This window comes from Lytechinus pictus, chromosome 2, assembly GCF_037042905.1.
Source record: "Lytechinus pictus isolate F3 Inbred chromosome 2, Lp3.0, whole genome shotgun sequence".
Lineage (NCBI taxonomy): Eukaryota > Metazoa > Echinodermata > Echinoidea > Temnopleuroida > Toxopneustidae > Lytechinus > Lytechinus pictus.
This window is the reverse complement of record NC_087246.1, coordinates 3,233,371-3,252,062: the sequence shown is the minus strand read 5'-3', so window position 1 is coordinate 3,252,062 and position 18,692 is coordinate 3,233,371. Positions and strand designations below refer to the sequence as shown.

At 34.9% G+C, this 18,692-nt stretch overlaps 1 protein-coding gene across 2 annotated transcripts in view; it reads right to left on the bottom strand.

Moving 5' to 3' along the window:
• The window catches only part of LOC129255000 (huntingtin-interacting protein 1-like), a 42,598-nt gene that overhangs the window by 8,913 nt on the left and 14,993 nt on the right, over positions 1–18,692 (bottom strand). For both annotated transcript variants that reach the window (XM_054893545.2, XM_054893546.2), the window contains exons 5-23: positions 17,578–17,658; positions 16,352–16,434; positions 15,510–15,571; positions 15,028–15,168; positions 13,682–13,815; positions 12,898–13,011; positions 11,350–11,498; positions 10,681–10,846; positions 8,104–8,188; positions 7,435–7,523; positions 6,448–6,622; positions 5,912–6,001; positions 5,031–5,117; positions 4,444–4,551; positions 3,306–3,445; positions 2,411–2,518; positions 1,806–1,958; positions 804–904; positions 141–370 (exon numbers count right to left, since the gene is read on the bottom strand). In XM_054893545.2, the coding sequence (XP_054749520.2) occupies positions 141–370; positions 804–904; positions 1,806–1,958; positions 2,411–2,518; positions 3,306–3,445; positions 4,444–4,551; positions 5,031–5,117; positions 5,912–6,001; positions 6,448–6,622; positions 7,435–7,523; positions 8,104–8,188; positions 10,681–10,846; positions 11,350–11,498; positions 12,898–13,011; positions 13,682–13,815; positions 15,028–15,168; positions 15,510–15,571; positions 16,352–16,434; positions 17,578–17,658 (2,296 nt within the window). The remainder of the gene's footprint in view (positions 1–140; positions 371–803; positions 905–1,805; positions 1,959–2,410; positions 2,519–3,305; positions 3,446–4,443; positions 4,552–5,030; positions 5,118–5,911; positions 6,002–6,447; positions 6,623–7,434; positions 7,524–8,103; positions 8,189–10,680; positions 10,847–11,349; positions 11,499–12,897; positions 13,012–13,681; positions 13,816–15,027; positions 15,169–15,509; positions 15,572–16,351; positions 16,435–17,577; positions 17,659–18,692) is intronic.

Genomic DNA, 18,692 nt, shown 5'->3' with positions numbered 1-18,692 from the left:
TGAAGTGAGAAGCTCTTAACACAAATTAACCCATTGCATACAGGGACAAGTGCTCCGTTTACAAGATCTTTATGAGGTACTAAATTCAGTAATCAACTTAAAAATTATCATAGAACACTCATCCCAACACTAATTCTTACCTCCTTCTGCAATCATCTGAGCCCCTGTCTTTGCCGAGGCCACCACTCCCGCTGTAGCAGTTGCAACATTCCTTGATGCTACCTGGAGACCTTTAAGGTTAACACTGCCCTTGTCTGCTTTGACCTTACTTGCTGCAACCAACTGGGCTGTGCTGGCTGCTATCTCATGAGAACACACCATAAGCTCCTCAAACTTGCCTCTTCCACTCATAACCTTATCAGAACTATCCCTGCTCAAGGAGAAGAAGATTATGAAAAGTTTGAAACAATATTCTTATTGTCTTTTATTTTTAAATTCTATATCACTACATTGGATTACATTTAGTTTATTCATTGCTTCAACTTATAGTACATGAAGAAAAAACTTTTTCAAAAATATTATTAAGTTATTAAAGTTGGAATAGCTGATCCCTTCAATCTGATCTGACTCTCCACATTCCCTCCTGATTCCCCAATCCTAATCCTCTGTGTTCCAGAGTCTCCTGAATGGAAAACTATATTACTTGAGCCCTTTGAGTGACAGATTCAATAAGGATGAAAAGGGAGACAACTTGATAATAAAACACTTGTTAAATTAATGATCAATCAACACTCTTCTAGATCCCCTGTAGTACAAATAGATTACACTGTCATATATGTATGTCAAAGTTCATCAGTACTTACACTAAATGAGAAGCTCCAACCCCAACCAATTTGGCAGCAGATAGGAGACCTTCTGTCCATCGATGATGACGTTTGTAAAATTCCTTTGCTGATGCTGTACCCTGTTTGGAGGAGTAGGGTCCGATTCACTTTAGTTTGATGTTTAATTTGAATATCATTACGTCTGAATGAAGCAGACATATATACTTTATAGACTGCCTTTTCAACATAAGATTGTCAGAAGGAAGTAGATGTATCATCCACACACAGAGAAGGCCTAAAGTTATCAGTTCTTATCAGCAAAAATTTATGCATTAATGGCAGTCAGGTATTCAACCACCAAAACTATAAAAGCTGATAAACTTAGAAGATGACAATGAGCAAGCAAAACCCTCATTTTGGGTTAAATTGTTGTTGAAATAATATAAGTAACAAGGTCCATGAGCAACTTGTCAAAGGTGGACAACTCTTTTTCCTTGCTGCACTGGGGTCCCTTCCAGCAGTGTATAAAGGTTACCCCCTTGGCATTCCATTACATATATCAATTTTTATCCATAAAACCATGGAGGTAGATGATAAAACAAGCATGAACAAAACTTTAGGCCTGCATGGATGTATTGCAGCAAGGAATTAGAAAAAAAACAAAAACAAAAACTTTCCTAATACCCAGTTTCAAGCAAATATATTTAAATTAGGAGAATTAGTTGCTATGTCAGTCAATTCATTTAGCTAAATGACAATTTTAGTGTCAAAATTTAAATTTGAAATAAAATTCTTTTTCATTATAAGTACACACATGATATGCTTTACACAAGTTTTGACATTTCAGAATTATTGCTATGTCAGGCAGCTTGTCAAAACTCCTTGTGCAGTAGACCCTTCAAGTAATTTATCCTAGGGGTGCTTAGCAGCCTTAGAAAATTGATCAAATCTCATGTAATGTGTATATATATATTTCAAAATGACAGTATACTGCTCTGCTACTTGGTTAATTGTATTTCAGTTGTATTCAAGATCACTCACCCTTCCACTTGCTACAATTTCTTGCTGTAGTGACTTTGACTTGGTGATGAGTTCTTTGATACAGATCATAAGCTGTGTACAGGAATCTAGAATCCTCTCATTCACTTCAAGCTTTACACCGGTATCTGCTTCTCTTGACCTCTTCAACATCTCCTATTGAACAAGATCAAATGGGTTATGGAATATGTGATCAGGATAGAATAGGGTGGATCAGTCAAATATTACATTCCATCCTCAGGGAGACCCTCATTATCATCACACCTAACTATAACCCCGTCATGACCTAACTATCAACAAAAATAATCGCATACTTCTTCCGATATAATAAAAATGTTACTTCTTTTATCATCATCATCGTCATCGTCGTAATCATCACCCGCACCACTACTGTTATAACCACTATCACCACCACGAAAATCATCATCAACAACACTATCATAACAATCAATATAAAGACCACAATTTTAATCAGCACCATTAGTCATATAACTACAATCGTTATGGTCATCAGCAACATCATCATCACTATCATCATCATCATCATCATCATCATCACCATCATCATCATCATCATCTGCATCTTCCTGATAAACAAGACACATTACCTCTATCCTAATAGCCGCCTGATCAACAAGGTCTGATGTTGACTGCATCTCTGTCTCTACAAGATCACCAATCTCTTCTGTTTTACTTGTCTCCTCAGATATCAGCTCCTACATAATCAAACACACATTTCTTGAACAAATGAAATACAATAGGTCTGCATATAATGTCGATCTAGCATACATGTATGTCGAATAATAAAGACAAAGCTGTTTTGCAGACCAGAATAAATGAAACATACTTTATATAGCTTATTCTTCTTTTGCCAAAAACTAATTTCTGTGGTCCTCATCTGTATCACACTGTTCACACACTTCATTAACATGAAACTAACATTTCTAACTGCATTTGAATTCATTCATATTTCTTCAAAAGACAGGCTGGTATGTACAAATATCTCATTATAACATATTTAATTACACCTACATGTACATAGTTAAAACATTACAGAATGGATTTTGCAGCACTTAGAGACATAGGAAATGGACATAACTACACATATAATAAATTTAAAATTGAAAATTGCACTTGTAAAAATGAAAAATAAAGAGGCATTATGTACATACAATTAAAACAGGATTACAATACGCAGAAGAGGCCTATGGCTCTCCATGTGGTCAAATCTAACAGAACTTCTGTACGGTGGAATGACATTGACAGAAACCAAAGGCGAGAAGAGAATGAGAACAAGAAGCATTTTCCATGATGCTAGCTAAAGTCCCTAAAATGGGGTGTAAACTCTGTAAGCAAGCAACCAACCCCACACAATGAAAGACACCCTACCTCATCTACACAGTGAACCACAAGTCTTTTCTGCCATACCTGTATTATAACAATGATCGTTTTGGTTTGAATAAACTCTATTACACCAGACTGTAAAGATCTCTTCTATCTTACCTGTGTAAGGTGAGAGATATCTCTAAGTTTATCTCTCAAATTGTTTTCATTCTTGGTAAAGTTTTGTTGATCTTCTTCTTTCAATGACTGTAGGACTGTCAAGGCACTGTTACAAGTCGCGAGGCAATTGGATGATAATCCTAAAAAATAACAAAACAACACCAATAAAAATAACTTTGTCATATAAATTATGATGTATGAGGTTACAGTTTACAATAAATTGGTCTAATCTATGGAAATTGGGTCCCAGAAATGTTTCCACATTTTTTTTTTCTTTCTGATGTAGACCATTTCCCAAGCATGGAATGGGACGAAAATATCAGGATTCAATCAGCAAATTGTTTTCTGATACACATATCTTAAAGACAAATTTTTTAATTGTAAACATTACAGAAAGAGTGAGATAAATCATATAAACTTGACAAACTTAAATTTTAAAAACGAATAAAACTTACAGTCCACTTTTTCTCCATTTAAATGCTAGAGTAATAAACTTTACAAAAAGCACAATTCCCCTGATTTGATACCTGCCATGTTTATTTATTAGCAAGTGACCACAAAAATAAGAATAGAGTTGAGTTGTAAGACAAATAGAAATTGTATGATTTTTCTTGCCTTATCTGGGTGATCATTAAATAATCTGGTGTTAAAGATGATGTCGAGAGTGTGAAAAAGGCTGCTGAACCAAGCGCCAACTCCGAGCTGGGTTCAGAAGTACATTACCTATCATGTTATCAATATGGGCTATGCTGCTATAGTGCTATTCATGTAAACTTTATGCAAGAAATCTCAGCAATGAAAGTGATATTGAGGAGGAATTGCAGTAGAGTCTCATTGTACAGATGGCAAAGTCTAAAATCACTTCAAGAATATGAAGGAATTAATATTATTGCTCATTAAAATGTGTAAAGCTCTAATGAAACATGCTCGTATTAACTGTACAAGCACAATTTTTACCCTGATATCTCATCCTGTTTGTCAGCTTAAGATCGCCCGATACCAACACCAAACTTGAAATCAATCCTGGGGGTTGGTGATAGTGAATGGAGAAATTATGAGGCCAGGATTGACTGACTTTAAAGCCAGTAGATGATGTCTGATTAGACAGAAAGAAATTGCTTGAAGTCATATTACTTACTTTCCCCAACATCAACAGGAGCAAGATTAGATGTGGCTTTCCCCTGCAGCAGATATTCACCAAGTGAATGAGAAAATGAGGCAATGGAACCAATCAGCCCTCCAAAATCTGGAAAAGAAATCATTTAATATGTGGAAATCGGTGAAAAAAAAAATTGAACATGATGGAATATGACATGTTCATGGGTATGATGTCGGAAAAGCTTTCCTTCCTCTTCACAAACTGCTGATTGTGCAGGATCCAAATGCTGGCAAGCCATTGCTATTTTTATGCATTTTCAATATATCATTTTAAATTCCATGTAGATGAAATATAAACTAAATCAGTCTCAAGAATTTGTTATCTAAAACAAGTTTGACCATTTGGAGTGCTGTGGCCCAGAAGATTAGTCTCCAGACTTTTAAACAGAGGGCTATGGGTTGGAATCCCAATTTCCTTCAGCGAGATATTGATCCACATCGCACTGCATTCGACCCAGGTGAGGTAAATGGGTACCTGGCAGCAATTGAATTCCTTGAATTATACAATTGTAAATTTAATGATACATGGTCCTGATAAGGAAAGGGAGCATAAGACTTGATACATACCATTGCTGTTCTGCTGGTAAGAGTTATAAGATCTCTCAAGATTATCCACACATTCATCAGCTATAGGGGCTCTACTTTGAAGATATTCTATGGCAGTCATACAAAGGGAGAGGGGGGAGGAGAAAGATGAGTAGATATATTACCATCACACCATGTACAGTACATGTACAAGAAAATGTTTCTCGACAAAAGGTAAAAAGTAAGAGATATTGTACACAGTAGAATTCCAACTTTGTGTAAGGATGTCTACAGAAATGGAAGTGCTTTTCCCTTCATTTTTAAAATCAAAATCAACTGTTAATTAGAGGACATACCATCATTGCATGGGAAAAAGAATAAATTAATGACCAACTATTTGTCAGTAACCAATTTTAAAGTGTTATCTAGTTTTATTCAAAGCAAAAACTAATTTGGTAGGAGTAAGCTCGATGCCATATGCTCAATGCAATGTATGCATACATATGCTCCATGCATGTATGCCAATATATTCAAAGGTAAATTCACACCTACCCAATTAGAAATATACCCAACATTTTCTGGTTTGGTATTCTTCCTAAATCACAAAATACCAGGCAATTTGCTAGTTTCAGTCAGATGTGAAAGCAGGAAATAATCAATCTGGTATTTTTAAGCCTCAGCAAATTCTCATTTACATGAAGTTTGCCAGATGGGTCTCGGGGCCCCATTTCATAAAGGACTTATGATTGTGGCATCTTTGCCTTTTACTGTAACTACCTGGTAACAGGTCTCAGTAGCCAATCATAATCAAGGTTTCTATGGTAGTTACAATAATTAGAAATATAAGATAAACTGTACTACTTCTTGAAACAGGTCCCAGGAGTGAAAACGCCTGATGTGACTTGTATCAGGGTATTTCTAACCTGGTGTACATGTTGCTGAAGCAAACTGAGGATCTTCCATCTGTTGGATGATTAGCTTTAATGTCTCTTCAGCACCTTCTACAGCCTTGGCTAAAGAGAGAAATATAGAAGAGACATACTGATGATGGTAATGGTCAGAAATATCAATCAAGTGGGCAATAAGTGTAATAATCATTCAGCTTCAATCGGGTTAATTTTAGTGATGCTGGTAGTCACAATCGCCATCATCATCACCACCACCACCATCACTATTCTCCTCCTCCTCCTCCTCCTCATCCTCATCATCATCATCATCATTATTCTTCTCCTCCTCCTCATCAATCATCATCATCATCACCACCACCACCACCACCACCATCACAATCATAATCCTCATCATCATTATCATTCTTCTTCTCCTCCTCATCATCACCATCTTCCTAATCATAATCTTTATCATCCTCATCTTTGTTTCCATGAATACTTGTGATATCTAAACAAAAATTTAAGAACAATGCTAATCACCCTATCAGAGCAAATTGGGTTTTATGTTTTACCAAGCAATTTTTTTCTTTGTTCTTCCATCTGTCTCTTGAGTTGGGCTTCTCTGCTTGCTGTTTGAGCTATAGACATCTGTAGCTTCTCTACAGTTTTTTCAGCCGTCTGTCTTGCAGCAACCATCTCCTCTGAGCTCTTAGATACCGTCGTCAGATGCTTATTAGCTTCAGCATTCTGAATGCAGAGTTTGAAATGTATTAATTCCATTTGAATTATATATTCCACTCTAAATATAGGCCCATTGGCTACAATGCATAGTTTGATACAAATTTATATGATTAAAATTATCTATTCACTTTAAGACATGGAGAATATTAGTGAATGGAAGTGTGTTGTTGATTTTGTTGATAGGGATGAACTATGAGTAATCAAAAGTTGAGCTAATGCATTTATTTTACTTGTTAGTGTAATAATAACAGTAAAGATGGCAGAGCATCCCTACCAAAGCCAGACAATTTCAAAAGAAAAATCAATGGCCAGGTGGTTTAAGGTGCCTTGTCTATTTGACATTTTAAAGTCCCAGTATTTCTTTGTTCTACTGACCTTCATTATTAGATTTCCTTCTTTTCTGAAACATTCACACATGTATACTTAATAATCTGTGCTTCATTTATTCAGACAGTGCTAATAATAATAAAGTTTTCCTTGAAATATTAAGCTTCATATAGCAGTCTTTTGCTTCCTTTCAACCCATTGGGCTTTATGCCCAAGATCACTTGGGCTATTGAAAAACATAACGAAATTGAATCATGTTTAAAGGGTTCAGAATAAAAGCAAGCTCTCATATTTCTATATTATCTATTTTGAAAAACATAGTGAAATTTAATCATGTTTAAAGGGTTCAGAATAAAAGCAAGCTCTCATATTTCTACATTCTCTATTTTCAACTTTAATGCATATAACGAAAGTGAAAGTACTTAAGTAGTGATAGATATGAAGGTCAAGGAGACTTTTCCTTAGAAAGAAAGAGAAATCAGAGCACTCACCACTCTCAGAAGAGATAGATGTTCTTCTCTTAGCTTAGTGTACACATCTTTCATCTTTTTAAACCTTTCCTCATTTACTTTTGACCGTCCTGTTTGCAGTTGAAAACAAGAAACAAGAGTGTGTGAGAAGGGAATGTTAAATTCATTGGAAGGAAATAATGCAATAAAATGAACCTCAAGTGCTTCAAGAAAACTCACTAACATACAGAGTATCACTTTACTCTATCTGTATGTTGGTCCTTACAATACATATAATCAACAATGATCAAAATAAAGGTACAGAATTAAAAGACATTACTAAAATACATATATGTTTCACAAGTAAGTGAAGGGATGAACGTATTCAAATAAACTGACAAATTTGTATACTTTGAAATCTATAACAGCATTTGACTGATGTACTTAAAGTGTAAATCGTTACACTTCTTCTTTCTAATTACAATTTACAACTGGTTCAAACTTTTTAAAACTCAATTCTTTCATTTCCTGTATCAATCCATACAAACTTATTTTAGGATTAATTTCCTTAAGTGGTATAATCAGTGAAATTATTTCCCGTTTGTTCCTCTTCTTACTTTGTAATTTGATTTCTCTACATAACTCTTCCTTATATCAAAGCCTAATGACAAAAAATACAAATAATATTGCTCATTTGATACGGTTACTCACTTTCTGCATCAACTAATTTTTCTTCAGAAACCATGAGAGCAGCATACTCTAGTTCCTTTACTTTGTCACGTAGCGTCTCATTTTCCTGCAAAATCACAAAGTAAATGGGGAAACTATAAATTTTCTAATTACAAATGACTTGAGAATCTTGTAAGTTGTAATTAACAAAATGGGCTAACTTAAATGACCTGGCAACCAGGAAATTCAAGACGAAAGAGATGTGTATATATCTGTCACACACATTTGGGTACTGTCCTCTGACCTCTTATGATTAATGAGTATTTAGACATGCAAATTTCACTTATTAATCATAAGATTCCCACATAAAGCATCATGCTTATTCTCCACCTCTTTCATCAGGCCTACGTTAAAAGCATATCACAATATACATGATACTCATTTCTTGCCAATCTCACATTGTGTTAGGTTGCCTGTCTGTAATCTCACACAATTTCTCTCTTACCACAAAGGGATTTTCAAGAATAGCATCAAGATCCCAAGAGTTAAATGCAGTTCATTCTAGTGCTGCAAGTCAGGCGCCATGTTCGGGTTCGGTTCGGTTCGGCAACGTTCGGCAGAAAATTGCCGAACATTGGTTCGGTTCGGGGTTCGGTAATGATAGACTGATAAAGTTATAGTTCATTCAGGTATACGTAGCGTACCGGTAGACAATTTGTACTTGATTGACTGCATGTGCTCGCGTGTCCTCTGTCACATCAAACCATTTTATCTCTATCTTGTTGACATGACACTATGAAAGTTATAGCGCTCAACGAATCAACTGTTATCTCGAATTTGATTATCTGATGACAGATTTATTGGGTAACTCACAGTTCTAAAATGGCGACTCTTCCTCGTCGTCCATCCCTGGACCACGCTTTGGATACTTGCCAAATTAACTACGCTCGCACTCGTACCAGTACCAGCTAGGCCAGCGCATGCAGTCCCCTTGTAGCGGGACTCTGAGCTCATGAATATTTATATTTACAGTCCGGCCAAACGTGATTGGCCATTGCATCACATACGAGGCGGCCAGCGCCAGTGCACTGAACTGCAGGCATAGTAGGGCCAGGGCGTGTCGAAGAAAGCGTGCTTATGTAATGTGCCTTTCGCTAATTGGCTCGATGGGTGAACTAAACCACCAATCGCATGTCGCTGATTGTCGCATTGGTACATACAGCCACGTGCTTTGTCACCCGCGAAACTCAGCTCACCGATTGAAGAGCAATTGCCGAGATTTCTATGATTTTATTGGTCAGATTTCATTCGACCATGAAAATACAGACAAAGTGGGATGCAAAGTTTTACGACTGTAATGGGACAGGGGGAGTAGAGTGATCATCGAATTGTTTATGGTTAATTTGAGAAGTTGATAAGAAAGGGAAAAAAGTAAAGATTGGGGGTCATTTTCCCCCAAGAGATGACTGTTTCCGCTTTATCTTCATTCAACTTTTCAACGAGGGGAAGGGGATCTTGCTATATGCTATACCGTAATCATTCATGAGTGTTTGATTTTTATTTTCATCTGATTGTTTATAATAAAAAAGATAACTTCACCTCATCTCATTTCTATATTATTTGTTTTGCGTGTCCTTTCCATCTCTAACAGTCACTCACTTTATTTCCCACTTTCACTGGATCTCTCGTTTTCAAAACTCTTTACTTCTCTCTAAAATCATGAAAACTAGACAGTAGCGAGCCGACACCTCAATAATAATGTTAATCACCTCAATCAGATCTTTATTCTCCGCCGCAACAATACACGAGTTACGATCTTAATCACGTATCGTAATTCCAAGTTCGTAATATTAATGGTACTTCATCTTTCACTTTCAGTTTATTGAGCTCGTTCATTCAAAATACTTTGAAGATTTTCAAACAAGAATCTTGTTCGCCACCTAAAAACAACAATATTTAAATAATTAGATTTAACCAATGAACACTCATACAGTTTTGGTTTTCTTTACCATGCTTCGGCGATTCGGCCACAGAGCGAGAGATGATGAAAGCCAGTAAAATGATTATAGCGCAAGCTCGCGCAACATCATTCATCGGATCTCCTTTCTTAATCAGGGCCGTAAAAACCACAATGTCAACATGAAAATGAAAACAAAATCTAGTAACCGCAAAATAAGCGCATACTTCCAACATACAATTGCAAAGAAGATTAGAGAATGCGCAAATATAATGATTAGAAAGGGTGTAAACTTATAAATTTATTAGCTGAAAGCCGTTTTTTTTTTTTTTTGCAGAACTTCCGAACCAAGTCTTAGTGTTCGGTTCGGTTCGGTTCTGTTCGGTTCGGAAGTGCCATGTTCGGCGAACTACCGTTCGGTTCGGCGGTTCGGCTACAGCACTAGTTCATTCATACAAATCTTTATGACTTATAGTATTCCAGCACACCCCCCCCTCAAGCGCAATTAGGGATAAGATGGTATTTTTTTTTTTAAGGAGAAATTGAAAACATAGAAAAACTGTACACCTTACAAAGAGTTCAAAGAGTTGGAAATCAAAATGGCTTCTAAGAGTCTGTCTCCAGCAAGCTACCATTGGCTCTGATCCTGAGAAAACTCTTACCTCACACTGTGTCTCCACCACTGTCCGATGTTCATTCATTTCTTGTTCCATTTCCATCAATCTTCTCTTGAGTTCTTCAATGATTCTTTGATCTTCTCGTTTGGTTCTGTCAAGTTCAAATTTGAGTTGATTCACCTCCTCTCTCAATTGCTCAATAATCCAATCTCTGCAAGCGTAAATTAAATCAATCAAATCAAATAGAATAAAAACAAATCAAATCTATTCAAATAAGAAATCAATCAAATTCTATGTACATTACTCATCTTGAGACTTCCCATGATTCTCACTTGCTTCGGCATTTAATCTGCTTCAGTTTTCTGTCAGCTGCTGTCTTTGTTCTTGAATCTCAGAATCTCTAGTGTTATTTATGTAAAAAAAAATTCTGAAGATATATTTCTTTGTCCTCTCCAAGAGATATCAACATTGACTTTCAAAGGCAGGCAATCTTAAGGAAATATTCCTTTAGAGCTATATTCAAGGGAAATAGAATTCAGTTTTTATGCACAGAGTTGCAATAAGAAAAGACATAAATACTTCTTAGAAATACTATACAAAATTGTTTGATTTAAGGTCTGCAAAGGAATTCCCCTAATAGATTGTATGGATCACATGGTTTGTACAAACAATGGGTATATGAACAAAAATATTCAAATGTGATTTATATGATACCTTTCATCTGGACCACTCTGTTGGACTTGTTGTTGTTGGAACTGTCCATTATGTTGTGGGGGTGGAGATGACATGAGGTCTACTAACATAGCGCTGTGCATAACAGGTTCTTCAAAAGCAGGCTCTTCAATTGATGCTTCACTCGGAGGCTGGGTAGTAGATCAAATGGATATAACTTATCAATTTTTCTTCACAGTTCAATTCAAGTTTATTTGTGATTATTCAGATTGTTTTATTCAGTTGAGTTTAATTCAGTTTTGTCAAATTAAGTTTAAGCTACTTTGATTCATATTCAATCAGACCATCTCAGCTTATGATCATTTCATTTCACTTTTGTTTACCTAATGCAGCCCAGCTTAGATCTAATCAGATTATAAATAGCTCAGTTCAGCTAACTCATATAAATTCAGTCCATGGTAATTCATCTCAAATTCTACCTGTTAACACCTACCATACAATGGGTGGGGGGATCTTGCCCAAATATTCAAGTGACATATCTTTTCTTTAGGCTTAGAATGGCTTGCATTCTTCTTCATCCAATATCCAGATGGCTTGAAGAGTGTTTATTCTTCACTAAGATATCTGTTCCCATTTTTGGCCAAGTAAAATAAAATCATATAAGTTAATCTTCACTTCTTGACAAATTACTTTGGACATACATGTATGCTTGAAAATTAAATGAAATGGAACGAGTTAAATGTATATTTGAGATCAACCTTAAGTGTATATTGACTTCAATCAGTCACATCATTCAGTAACACAGGAACAATAGACGATTATGATATTGAAATCTCATCACAGTGGTGTGGCAACACTAACACTAGACAATAGACTTGAAATCATCCACTGTGTTAATATATTGTAGACTTTTCCACAGGGGTCTGCAACACAAAGCTCAGCAATTGATCAGAGAACATATTTTAATTGCATTAATCACAATGTACAATCAATGAAAAATCAATCATACAATTAATTGTTAACCCTTTGAACCCTAAATTATTAGGGGCGGCAGTGACCTATACCCTGAATTATTTGCACATATCGACCACATTCACAAACTCCCATGATTCGAGACCCAACGGCATGTTCCCCCCGCTAGTACCCGGACAGAGCCGGCTGAAGTTGTTTACCTTCTCGTAGACCTAGTCTACAAACAGAAATATCAACTTTAGTGTCTGTTTTGGGCTCAAAATCACTGTTTTTACCAAAGTCAGATATATCAATTGCTTCCCCATAGTAAGCATGTGACTCGCCTCGTATTACGCCGTGTATCACCGCACATACGACACAAGTAACCGCAGAAAAGTGGCATATTTTGGCAATTTTTTATGCAAAATCCTTCCGAAATCATTGCCAATCTTGACTGAAATTATCGACTAAATATTCCTACACGTACTAGAAAGATGACGTCATTTTTAAAGTCACGTGGCTGTAGGCCGGTATTCCGGCCTATCGGGTATATACACGTTCACTGGTAGGCCTGTATTCCTGCCTATCGGGTTCAAAGGGTTAAGCTTCGTGCTACTGGGCCCAGGTCTGCAAACTTACCGGAGGGCTATCTCTTCCGCTGCTATCATTCATGGATTCATTAATGGCAAGCATTACAGCTGGGCTGATGTATGTGTCTTGATTCATAGCTGCTACAAAGAAGTTTGGAGGGTCCTGAACAAACAAGAGGTTAATACAATATGTCATATATCTGTATTCTTACACCTCTAACATTAAACATACAGAGAAAGGGAGTACTCCATAAAGCACCCTGTTCATGGTTTCCACGAATATCTTTGCTCTCTACCAATCATCACAAGCTTGTAGCAGTTGTTGCATATAGTGGCTTGTTTCTTGTGCCTGTTGGCAATCAAGCCTTTCATTGATTTTCATCAGCAATTAAGATGTTATAAGTTAACCTAAGAAATTATCAATGACAAAATACCCATCTTCCTTAAATAATAATGATATAGGATTTGTATAGCGCACATATCCACCTTGCTAGGAGCTCAAGGTGCTCCTATATTACCCCGGCTAAGCTAGTCTACCGATTCCGGTGCGCACAGCTTTTTGAGGAATTACTTCCTGTCGGTACCCATTTACCTCACCTGGGTTGAGTGCAGCATAGTGTGGGTAAATTTCTTGCTAAAGAAAGACACGCCATGGCTTGGATTCGAACCCACGTCCTTCAGATTTAGACAAGAGTTTTAACCGCTACGCCCCTACAAAAGCGCTAGACTACGACGCCCTGTCGGTATGTCCATCACCAAATATTATCCTCTTTAATACAAAATTGTCATATGATACAGTTCAGGGGACTTAAATTTAGAGATGGATTACTCACTGCAGGTAATGTGGGAACTTGAATAAGTCTTCTGAAGTAGATGATGCTACTGCATTTGGTGTAGAACTCCTTCAAGGCATGAAATTGCTTCAGGAAACGTGATCTATGACCTTCAAGTGTGTCTGATGGCAAGCCTGTATATTATGATAAACATAAATTCTGGTTATTAAGATGTAATACACCATATTTTTCATGCTGTATACTGCGCAGGTTGTACTTCCCTTATTTGAATTGTTTTGCCTCAAATCCATTCATTTGTGTGCTGATTGTACCAGTCTCATTACGGTAAAGCAAACTTGAAAAGTCAAAATAGAATCTGAAACAATTGAAGAATGCCAACGTGAAAACAATATTTAAAAATCAAAATGAATTAATGTGCCAAAACTGACAAGCACAAATGGGTATGTGGCTGTTCATGATCAATAACTCAGAAATAAGAGCTTTGAATGACAGGATTTCATGCTTTTCCTAGTCATGGTGTGAACAATGACCGGTAATCATTTTTTACCAGAACCATTGACACATATTTATTCATGCATTTATAAATTTGGTAGCCACTCTGTTGAAATGATTTTGTGATAATTGCCACAACTTAGTTTTTTCAAAGATATACTGTAGTAGCAATATGGGTTCTTTAGATATTTAAGTACTTTATCAGCTAAATAACAGATGACCATTGATGTTAGGTCTTAAATTACAAACACAGGCAACATTCATTTGTCAATGTTGGTTCAGGAAATAGCTTAAATATATAAAATACAAACATTGTACATTGGTGCCATTCAGAAATAGCTTAAATATATAAAATACCAACATTGTACATTGGTGCTATACAAAGCCACTGGGGTGAAGAACCAATTTGAATCTGTTCCTGCAAATATATGTGCAATCCTTATGCACATTCAATGCAGGGAAACTCACTATCATCAGATCATTGATTAGACTGAGACATTTGATTCATGAAATTTGAAACATTTTGCTAAAAATCACCAGGTTGGGTGTTTCATAAAGCTTTTCTTAACTTACCAGTGACTTTACAAATAACTGGTGATCCTTTCTTGTGGTAAATGATACACACCAGATTTTCTTTGGGTGTTGATTTAGTTCTAAAGAAAGAATCACCGGTCATTCCTAAATTTGCTTGTAACTTACAAACAGCTGTATGAAACGTCCAACAGTTTACATGTGAAATATCAAATGACATTTGGCAAGGATGTTTTCATGGAATTTAGACAATATGACACCAGCTTTAATCAGTTTTATGTCAATTATCCTACAGCTTCTACTAATATTAATAACATGTACAAGCAGATAATGACTTCCAGTCACTAGTGAATTTTACTTACAAGCATGTAGTTTATAAAGTAATCTGACGCTGAAGTCATAGAGCTGAGCAGAATCTAAGATGACAGGAATGAGGGGTGAAAGTCGGCACTGACCAGAGGGAGTACCGGACAAAGCTCTGGACATGTCAAATGATCGGAAAACTGTCAGTTGGTAAGAAACAAATCCATAAATAAATGATCAGTAAAATACATTATAAATCATGAAACTTTCTTCCAAATTCAAATAAATCATGATGAAATCATTCAAGGCATTTCAAAGACAAATGAACCGATTAAGCATGGCCCACTGTAGACCATACAGATAATTTGAATAGTTTAAATTGGAGCAATGATTACACTGTTGCCATTTTTTTTTGCTTTATTCGAAACAAAACCAGTTATTGTTCCTATCAAATGTCTACTCATTACTTTAATAACAGTGATGCATTTTCATAGTTTAAGAAATTATTTCATGAAAAATTGATCTCTGTTTAACAGCTTACCTGCTGCTTGCAGTGTAATGAGGGATTCTAAATAATCAAAGATTTCAACAGACATCTGGAAGCTGTGAAAGAAGAAAAAGATATTAAATTCAAACTGAAATATTTCTAAAAATAAATATATTTCATTACTAATTTCATACCAAAACTGAGCAATTGACAGGTCCACATATGAATATCAATCTCTCTTTGAAAGTAGTAAAAGAATAGAAATAATTATCATTGCAACTTTGAGAATTTTCTGTTTTTTTTTTTAAGTATTCTTTACATATTGAATTGAATTGAATTCAATATAATGTTGGTGTAAAGCTTCTGTCTAAAGATTATTTATGCAATGTTTACATAAAATATGATTTACATTAATTCAGAGATTGTATACATAATACATTCTTAATTATCTACATTTGAAATTATTAAAAGTAGATAGTTGAGACATCGACATGTATGTAATAAAGTAAGATTTGGTATAATAAAAACCAGCTTGAGATTGCAATATAACATTCTAAAAATTCCTGTACTGAGCAATGAAAAAAATCCTGGTTAATGAAGATACATAAAGAATATTTCCTTCTTTGAAATGATTTACATCAAATATGATACTGATTATTTTCCCATAATGAAAATCTCAAATATCAATAGAGTTGAAAGAAAAGAAATGACATTTAATGATAAATATATTATATGAAATGCAATCTAACCAAGCCCCAGACCACAACTGCTTGTGGCATTATTTTCCCCAATGTACACTGTACCATGCATGTACCATGCATGTTGTTGCATCTCTGAAAAACAACTCAATTAAAATTAATTTAGGAAGACTATCCTCCAAACCAAAATCCACTTACTAGTTATTGATGTCATTTTCACACATTTTTTCAATGTCTTTCTCTGGCTCTTGAAGCACAAGATTACCTGGCATGGAAGGATTCTAAACATAGACAAATACGAAAAGTGAAAAGGTGGATAAAAAAATCATATCAATATCTAGCTTTTTAATACATTATGATAGCTACTGTGCAATGAAATGCCTAATAAAGGTCCTACGCTGTATATTTGGCCTGCATTTAGACTAGGGTGGCAAGTGTATTTTATTTTACCTATTCATTGCTGATAAAATATCAAACTTGGTAATACATTTTTTCTCTCTCTTCTTTCTTTCACCATGCTCTAATTATAGTAAAATTTATTTCACCATTATTTTGTATGTTATGAATGGAAACAGATTATGTTATGGTATAATATAGTCAACAGGTATTATGAAATAAAGATGTACATATTTGCATTCTTCATAACAAATTGATTTTTGTATGAATTAATGTTTACGAAAAATGTAATGAAAAGGAAGAAAATAAATGTTTATTTGAATTGAAAGGAAATATCAACATAAGGGCATGGAACTGCACTCAATGCCAATACATTTAACTGCTGAATATAACAATAAAGAAATGAATAGTCTACTTTTCTACGGATATTACAGTACTTGACCTCAGTAGACTTTCAACTACATTATTCAAATTCATTTATCCTACAAATTCACTATTGTCATTTACACACATCACTGCCAGCTGGGTGTTTATTCAACACACAGATCACAACATGGTAACAGTTTTATAGCCTATTCTCAAAGACAAATTATATTGTCCTCACAAAGAAATAAAGTTCTCACTAGAATGGAATAAGAAATAAGTCATCAACAACCCAGGATTAAAATGAATAAAGCACACACTTTTATCAAGAATAGATGAATGGGGCTATGTATTTTGTTTTTATTTTGTAATGAAAATCACATCATAACATGAATAGAAAGATACTGCATAAATGTAGATCTCTATGCATTTCTGACTGTAAACCAAAATTTTAGCTCCACACCAAACAAAGCACTTTGGGCTAGATATTCATGAAATCATTATAACATTAATTATAAGAAATTCCTTCAAAAAACTTGGGAGCACAAAACTTTCATCTGAAATTCTTGAAACATACTCAAACCTTAATGCAAAAACAATTGTTGTTTGAAAATAACAGAATTATCAAGCTGACTGGAGGTAAGCCTATCTATTTACACACCCACCTTTCTATGGAATTCCAGTTTGGTATTGAGTAGAGTGCAGTAGGCAGCATTTAGCTTACCATAACCATCATGGAAATGATGCTGAAAAGAAAAAAAATAAAGTAAATAAACAATGTTTGACTTTGACCAAACCCAAAGCCTAATAGGTAATTTTTAATGTATTGTTTAAATACAACAGATCATTAAATTCACAAATATCTTTGCATTGCTATACAGTAGATTTGCATACTGTGCCATCAAGGGTGAATGGTCCTCAGGATATGTGATTAATGCAGATAATGTAGGCCATTTCAAATCAGTAGGCTTACTGTACAATATATATCTTGGAAATGTCTTGGTCACAATTCTGTGCATTTGACATACATACATGTATATCTGAGCAGAACAACATTTACATTATCATTCCTCAAAAATATCATACATGTATGTGTATAATACATCATACACTGTAAAATGAAGACTCTTTCATATCTCATTAGAAAACACTTTAAGTCTTTTAGTTTCTTTAATTCAGGCAATTTCACAAATAATTGTTCTAATTAGGGATAAATTGTGCAGATCAAGCTAATTAACTGTGAGCTGTTTAATTAGAGAACCATATGATAAGAGTCAATGCAAGAACACATGGGAAAGCTTTCATTAAATCCATGCTAATCTCAGATAACAAGATCCCATTGTAAATGACTGATTGATTTAATTAGCAGAAGATTTGCAGAAATTCACGGAATTCAAGCTCTTTTTCAAAGTCTGTCAACAAAGTCTCACTAAAAGTTAATTGTTTTCAAAATGGAAAAATGCAAGAGTGAAATAAATTTTCATAAATGAACTCATAATAATTATGCTGTAAATTTTCATGATCTCCATGTTTTTTTCAACTGAGATTGGGGAAATTGTCCATTCTTTTTAGCAGTAGATATTGACATAAAATGACAAAAATAAAAGAAATCTTCTCTGCAACATAAACTGAATGCATTAATAACTTGCAATTATTGATAATAATTAATAACTTTCAAAGTATAAATACAATTTGTACATTCTATAAGAAATCAACAAATGTTTATTAGGAGTATGGGGTCCAGAATGAATACTTTCTCTATCTTTGGTATAAATTTCTG